This window comes from Siniperca chuatsi, linkage group LG10 (assembly GCF_020085105.1).
Source record: "Siniperca chuatsi isolate FFG_IHB_CAS linkage group LG10, ASM2008510v1, whole genome shotgun sequence".
NCBI classification, from domain to species: Eukaryota; Metazoa; Chordata; class Actinopteri; order Centrarchiformes; family Sinipercidae; genus Siniperca; species Siniperca chuatsi.
In genome coordinates, this window is record NC_058051.1 from 4867557 (window position 1) to 4876067 (window position 8511).

General features: G+C 38.6%; 1 protein-coding gene across 2 annotated transcripts in view; it reads left to right on the forward strand.

The window, feature by feature from the left end:
- The window catches only part of gnb1a (guanine nucleotide binding protein (G protein), beta polypeptide 1a), a 44700-nt gene extending 37399 nt beyond the window's left edge, over positions 1-7301 (forward strand). Inside the window, exons 8-11 of one of the 2 annotated variants that reach the window (XM_044212079.1) lie at positions 205-406; positions 1031-1247; positions 4486-4601; positions 5173-7301. In XM_044212079.1, coding sequence (XP_044068014.1) covers positions 205-406; positions 1031-1247; positions 4486-4592 — 526 coding nt within the window. In that variant the 3' untranslated portion in view covers positions 4593-4601; positions 5173-7301. The remainder of the gene's footprint in view (positions 1-204; positions 407-1030; positions 1248-4485; positions 4602-5172) is intronic. The other variant, XM_044212080.1, reaches the window with a different exon arrangement.
- The last annotated feature ends 1210 nt before the right edge of the window (positions 7302-8511 follow it).

Sequence of the window (8511 nt, forward strand, 5' to 3'; positions counted from 1 at the left end):
AGAGCTACCGTTAAAAGCCAAGTCAACCGTAAGCCATAAATTCTGGGTCTGCCTGGGCTAGATACACTTCATACAGCCACCAGCATCACGTGATGGGTCAATCAGTTTCCTTCTGGAATGACACTTAGAAATTTCAAAGCGCTCTAGATGCTGTTTTGCATATTGCACCTGTAATTTGACAACAGCCTTTCTGCTTTCTTGCAGTGCTCTGTGGGACATTGAGACTGGTCAGCAGACAACTACATTTGCTGGTCACACTGGTGATGTCATGAGTCTCTCTCTGGCGCCCGACACCAGGCTGTTTGTGTCTGGAGCTTGCGATGCCTCTGCCAAGCTCTGGGACATCAGAGAAGGAATGTGCCGACAGACTTTCACTGGCCACGAGTCAGACATCAACGCTATCTGCGTAAGGCCACACACACATTTTCTTATATCTTTTATAGTAATCATATAAGGGTGTCAAGTCTCAAGTCATTCAAAGCATGTCCATGTCAAGTCTGTCAGAGCAAGTCTCAGGTCCTCGAGGGCACGTTCAGACACATTCACAAGTTTTATAAGCAAATTGAATTACAAGATGCAGATCGTTCAGATCTGTGGATGCTGACCGTTACAATGACACTGCATTTGAATGTTTTCCTTTCAAAGCTGTTTTAGTGTTTTTTACATAGCTGAGACCAAGTCCTTTCAATGCATTTGAATGGAACTGTTATAGCTTCCTGCTGCAAAATTTATGTTACAAGAAGAAACACCAGGAGTTCATAGTTATGCATACTAGATAATTGTCACTGAAATAGTAATCCATGTACTTTGCTCTGAAAAACGAAATGAAATGATTTGGTGCAACATATCTACGCTTTTAAGTGACCAATAGCACAGAAAAAGTTGTGGCTAGTTACACAACTTCAGGACAATAACAAATTTAATAACGATGACTAATTAAAGGTATATGTATGATTTGCCACAATCTAAAGTATAGGATGTATGCACAAAAGTATCAAGACTGAAAAATCTCCCTTAAACATTGTTGCAGTTCTTCCCCAATGGCAACGCCTTTGCCACGGGCTCAGACGACGCTACCTGCCGGCTGTTTGACCTGCGTGCTGACCAGGAGCTGATGGTTTACTCACATGACAACATCATCTGCGGTATCACCTCTGTGGCATTCTCCAAGAGTGGACGCCTACTGCTGGCTGGCTACGACGATTTCAACTGCAACGTCTGGGACACTTTGAAGGCTGATCGTGCCGGTAAGCCACCATACAGGGCAGAGGAGAGAGCTAGATGAATATGTTGTGCTGATGTACTTTCCATGCCAAAACGTACACCCATCAAAAACACGTCTGATAGATACTGGACAAAACCCATAGCGAGTTACAGCTCCTCAGGCAAAAATCCACCCTAAAACACTTTTTATAAACGAGCAATTGATGGTGTATTTTCCGCTTCCAAGTTTGTTGATTTTGGTTGGTTTATTGTAATTATTCTGTAGGCCAATTGGCCAAATATGTCATGAAGTCAATATTTCCAGGACTGCTCCACTACAGTGGCAGCACTTTCAGTTGTCTGAATAACCAGCAGTAAATATGAAGTTCAGTGTCAGCCCCAGTCAAAAATGTGGAGTAGAGGTGTGCGGAGAAACTGAGCACATCTGACCCGGCTGTTGTTTAGAACTTGATCCAGGTTTCAGTCACCTTCCACCACCATCTCTTTTCTTTAAAGTAAAGCCGATTGGTGCAGTTCAGCAGTGAACGGGGACAGTGGAGGAAGGAAAAACATGTAGATTATGTTCTCCACATTTCACAACAGCTTTGAGCTCTCCTTGTTTTCAAACCTCTACGCACCTGGCCAGTTACTGCAGACAGTGGGCGTGGCTGTCACTTTGTTGGTTTTGGAAAATTAGACATAATGGGCGACCACCAGCAACGCTATACCACCTACCCCCCCTCTGATAGAAGTTTTTCACTGCTTTCAGACTGTCCAAACAGCACAGCATAGTATATACTTTATCTTTACTCCTTGCTAAATAACAGAAGTCAGGAATGTTCTCCAAGGTGTATTGTTAGGTAAGTAGTAAACCACTAACTAAAGGAGAAGTACCTGAAGCATGTTGAGGGGAAAGTGTGTATACCAAAAGGTAAATCAGGTGTTTATCACAGAATAATTCATTGTATTGACCTTCACAGAGTGATAGCTGTAAGAACATCTTAATGTGGATATTTGCTTTACTGCAGGGTAAGGCATCTTTTAGAGTAAACAAACAAAACCTACTAAGGGCTTATGTCACAATGCCACATCAAAAATATGGTTAAATTAATACATCAGCTTGGCACAAGTTCTTGTCAGGGAAGGAACCTCAGTGACGGCCAATGCCTCATTTTTAAATTATTGTCAAACTGATACATAAGAAAGATTATTAACTTACTGTAACAGATCCAAAATCAGAAATCAGGTTGTATTGTATTTACAATATGTGCTAATACCATTTAGACTACTGATTGCAAATACTACACAGATCTAATCTGTTTTAGACTGATATGTATGGGTAATATGACAAAAATGATGCATAGTTATGTGCTTTAGGTTTTAACTAACTACTCTGTACGGAGCAGAGATCTTCGATTGAGTTTATTAGTCTAACTGTAATTGTAAAATGTGTAGGTAAGGTAGTTTATTCCATATACATATACAGTGCCTTTCCCTCGACTTTGTCATGATGTGACCATAGATTTTTGATTTTATATATCTGTATCTGGAAGGTGAAACAGCTGGTTAGTAATTTTCCTGTTAGAAACTACATCATGAAGACAACTGAACATTTCGAAGCAAAGTTGTGCGATGTTTACTGAGTAGTACCAGTCAGGGAAAGGATACAAGAAATCTTTCAAGGCACTGAATACAGCTGGCCACAGAATACAGCCAGCCACCAAGAGGTGTGTGGAAGGAGCTGCAGGGCTCCATGGCTGCAATGGGAGACACTGTCATACAACATCTCTTTCCTGGCTGCTTCATAAGTCGCAGCTTTATGCTTGTTGAAAAAACTCACATGACATCTGGACTAGTGTTTGCCAGAAGGCAACTCTGGAACACTGGGAAAGAAAGTGGAAAGGTCTCATGACATCACCAGTGCAGCCAAATCAGAAACCTCAATCCAATCCAGAATATGTGGTAGGACTTGAACATTCCTGTGTATTCACGCTCCCCATGCAACCTGACAAAATGTAAGCAGTTTTGCAAAGAAGAAAAAAGAACAGGGGTAAAAATGTAGTGTCCAGATGTGCAAATCTGATACAGACCTGTCCACATACAATCAAGGTCATTATTGCTGCCAGAGGTTTCTCAATTCTATTGACTTGAATGGCACAAATGTTAAAGCATCAGTCTATTCTTTGGGGGGGGATTTATTCTTTTTAGGGATTTGTTTTCACTTTGAATTAAACATATTTTTTTCTGTTGATCAGTGATGGTGAATATATTTTATGGACACTTTACATGCTTTTTCTATTTAAAAGACAGTTCCCCCCAAAATCAAAAATACATATTTTTCCTCTTACCTGTAGTGCTATTTATCCATCTAGATTGTTTTGGTGTGAGTATCTGGAAAAAGACATTGCTGTTGAATTTGTCAAATGTATTGCAGAGTGCCATATAGTCCCATATAGCCCCATTATATTTAAAAAAAAAAATAAAATACAGATCTACAAATCTAAGACCGATATCTCCAGAACTCTGCAACTCATACCGAAACAATTTAGATGGATAAATAGCATAACAGGGCTGAACTGTCCCTTTTTTATTGAGCATTGAGGATGCAAGAGCAGGTTTGGAGGAATTTGTGCTTTTATAGACTAAATTTAAATTGGTCAAAAATGCAAGATGAACATATTTGTCATTTTACCTATGTGGCAGTGAAATTATTTACACAGGGAGTAACTTCTTCAATTGGTGGTTGCTGTTTTAGGAGTATTTTCATGTAGCGCCCCGAAATGTGACATTACAGACGACTTTGAGCTTCAATTGTGCCACACACGACCCTACAAACACCATTTGCATTGCCCTTTACCAAAGAGCAGCAGACCAGATATTGCTGCTCTCTCAGTGCAGTGTCTTAAGTGGCTGCAGATGGCATTGTGCACATTACAGTAGACTAGATGAGGCCTCCACTCTCCAGAAGTGACAAGCCTATTGTTTAACATCTTAATCTATGCTGCACAACACGCGGGCAGGTATCAGGACCCCAAAGGCCCTGAAACCTGCTTCACTTCGGCTTTTTTTTTTCACCTTATTCCCCATGTTTCACCTTTTTAGAATCAGACCAGATTTCCACAGACATGTCATTAATTTAGAAATTCTGAATTTACTGTTTAGTCACATTCCGTACTTTCTGATATCCAGTAATTCAGTCTTTATATCCAAGTCTAACCTAGAATGTAGTATCCATCAGACAGCAGGTTTGTTGCTGTGTCTCAGCCTCTGGTGTCTATGCAGGTGTTCTGGCTGGTCATGATAACCGGGTGAGCTGCTTGGGTGTGACCGATGACGGCATGGCAGTGGCAACAGGGTCCTGGGACAGCTTCCTCAAGATCTGGAACTAGAGTGTGAAGGTAAATGATGAACTGAGAGGAATGTTGTCTGATGTGCAACAGTACATTGCTGTCAGAGTAATGGTTTACTAACAGCTACATGGAACCACATCTAGAGTTTGTAGTTACTGCCATCTGGGGGTTGGGAATGAATGTGCAATATATGAAACATTAAGTGAAACCTGGCATCAAACATAATCACATCAGCAACACACAGTGGAATTATCTTACCTGAGGGGGGCCCCTGTGTTAAATTTCACTGGGTATAAAACGTTTTTTATCCATTGTCTTTACCGTGCAGTGGCAGTTTCTGCCTTTTCTTGTTCTCATAGTTTCAGAAATTTCTTGTCAAATCAGGAAGTGACGTGATATTGAGATTGGACATGACATTTTAAACACAAACACGAGTTAAATAAATGTATGGGCAGTTTTTGTCTGCATTTTGTATTTGTAATTGCTAATAAAACTCGGGGAAAGGGATAAGCACATTATCAACCCTTGATTTAATAATTTTAGAATTGTTTGACAATTGAGAGATTTTGCTGAATAATCATAATCAAATAATGTATCTTTGTTTTGTTTTTGTTTCCAGAAGGCGTCTGGACTCCAAAGTTGAGTGGATGACCATTCCAACATCACAATGTTCAATTTTATTGCATATCCAATCTTTTCAAAAACACCATGATACTGACTCCAAACACCCCAAAAAACTATCAAGGGCAAAAATTCTCTCTCTCTCTCTCTCTCTCTCTCTCTCTCTCTCTCTCTCTCTCTCTCTCTCTCTCTCTCTCTCTCCCCTCATTTAAAAGAGCACAATTGTCTGTCACTCATTCAGCTCCAAAAAAAAGAAAGAAACAGCTTGAGGAATTTAGTGGTTTCCAAATGGAACGGAGGGGAAATTGTGGTATTGTAGTAAGTTAACATACGAACACCCCACCACCGCTGCTGCCACCACCAAGCAAATGTGTCCTGCGTCCTCATTGTACACAGGTCTGAGTGAAGGTTATTAAATGACAATGATCTAACTCTTAATAGCTTTTTGGCCATGTTTATTTTTGTTTCTTTGTTGTTTTCATTATTATTTTTTGAAGAGAAGTAGATCGTTGAACTGTCAGTTAATGTTTAAAATGAGGATCAAAGCTTTGTTTTATTTTCTAGTATTTACACATTTTAGAGAATGTTTTTAAGTTCAAAACTAAAACCTCCAGATCATGTCATTTTAAATCCAACTTTATCCCACTGGAGAACAAAATGAGAGAATTGAGCTTCAACAGGGAGTCCTCAAGCCACTTCTGGCCCTTCTGTATATTTAGTCCCATGATACTTTTACTGTTTCTTTTTTTCCAGTGTAGTCCACAAATCTTTGTTTGCACAAAAATTAAACTTTGCATATATAGAATAATGTCTAAAGAAAAAGTTAACTAACCAAGCACATGCTGTTTATGATGAATGCTCGTTTTTGAAACGGAGAAAAAAAAACAAAAAAAAAACCCCCAAACCATTTTAACCATTCTTACACCTTTTTGTCTGGCGACAGTGTAGAATAATTAAATGAAGATTAACCCATCGGATCATAATCCACCCTGCCCTCTTTTTTTATTCTTTTTTTTTCTCCTTTAATTTAGTTTTGTTTTCCCTGGTTTCGGTTGCCCGTGGTTGGGACCGGTGATGTGATTTGGTCAGGTAGGAAGTACCTCCACTTTAGCCCGGTTGCAATCCGGACGTTTCTCTTTTAACAGAGGTGCCCATTCCGTGCTTGGAAATGCAGTTACTACTCTGTGAATGACATGTTGTATAAATCAATGTTTGAAAATAATGATATTGAAACTTTTTAAGTTAAAAACGAAAAAAAAAAGATTTTGGTTGTCTGCCATGGGTGGGTTATCTCTTAGAATCGCATGCTGTAGAATTGCTTAAAAAGGTGCATATGGAATTAAGTCCTTTGATGTTTTTCTTTAAGAAAATAACCTGTTGAATATATCAATACAATGGTATTTATATTTTTCTTTTCTTTCTTTCTTTTTTTTTTCTTTTTGTTTTTGGCTACTCCGTGCATACATGATTCAACTAAAATGTCAAAGCTATGCACTTGAGAAGCAAACCCTGCAACATTAACGGTTACTTGGTCCATACTTGGGAGGGATTCCACAAATTAAGAAGTAACTTAAATGTTTAAATTGTACACACATGCATACATACATTCATTCACCTAAACATACACAATCTCAAATGGAACAAATACATTTTCATTCCTTCTGTAGCAAACAAAATTCCACTTACAAAGAAAAACATTTTATAACAGGTTTTTTTCTGTCCTTTAATAAAAAATGAAAAAAAAAATCTTGCAGCATCTGAATGGCAGAATTTTCTGTTGTTCCCTTCTCCTTGTAAACAGAGACGCTCTTTCTTTAGCAGTAGTGACATTTTTCCATTCTGTTTTTTCTCTGCGACATTCTGTACAAAAAATGTGCTGTAATTGTGCGTTAGGCCTGGAGTTGGCAAAAAACAAAATGAAATAAAAAATATTAAAAATTAATTAAATTCCCTTTCCTTTTCTCTCTTTCTCCATCAAATAACTGTAGAGCTCTGCACCCCACTGTTCCCTTTTCACCTTTTGTATTTAATTTTAAAGTCAGTGTACAACCGAAAGCTGGATGCAAGATAGAAACTATATTAAAATGTACTGTTATTTAAGATGTAATAAAAAGCAGTTTGAGATGACCTACTGTGTTGAGTGTGATTCACTTAGAGCGGTTTCCACTGAAGATAGTATTTGGTTTGCTTGTAATTATGTTCAAGTCAAATAAACAATTTCTTATCCACTGTTGAATCAACCTGGCTTCTCTGTACATTTGCACATAGTTACTCTTGTTTTTATGAAGGTAGCCATGCCGTTTGTTCATCAGCATTTATGAAGGGACACCTTACAGTCCTGTTTGTGTTTGTAGTTATTGTACGGATTGAAACCATAGACTATGACTTGGTAACGTTCAATGTGTCTGTTAATACAGTGGAATGAAAAAGTGTTTGCTCCCTTCCTGATTTATTTTTTAGCAAGTCCACCTCTGAATTAATGGCTGAAGAAGAACAAAATGAAGACTTTGGAGTGGCCTAGTCAAAATCCTGACCTGAATCCTATTGAGATGCTGTGGCATGACCTTAAAAAGGCAGTTCATGCACAAAAACCCTCCAATGTGGCTGAATTACAACAATTCTGCAAAGATGAGTGGGCCAAAATTCCTCCACAGCGCTGTAAAAGACTCATTGCAAGTTATCGCACATGCTTCGTTGCAGTTGTTGCTGCTAAGGGTGGCCCAACCAGTTATTAGGTTTAGGGGGCAATCACTGTTTCACACAGGGTCATGTAGGTTTGGATTTTGTTTTCCCTTAATAACAACCTTCATTTAAAAACTGCATTTTGTGTTTACTCTTGTAATCTTTGATTAATATTTAAATTTATTTGATGATCTGAAACATTTAAGTGTGACAAACATGCAAAAAAAAATAAAAAATCAGGAAAGGGGCAAACACTTTTTCATACCACTGTATGTGGTTAAAATCAGTAAACTCACTTAAATGGAAGCTACATATATGCTCACACGTACTTACTGAGCATAACTGCAGAGATATCTACACCTCTCTTGGCTGCCACATTTTAAAGGCTTTGCTAAAAGGCATTTCCCCCAGAAAGTCAGACTTGCGACCCTCCCACAGGTGCTGGTCCCTGTTAAACTCCAGATTGTTGGATTAGTGTTTCTCATTGGTGTGTACGCTTGGAAATACTCCGACCTTTGTCGCCCTCTACTGGACACACGTACGAAATGCAATAAGGGAGTTTCAACAGCCAGATTGGATTTTTTTTGTTTTATAAAAAAGATTGAATATAGTTTATAGGAGAATACATAATCTATACTGTTTTAACATAATGTAA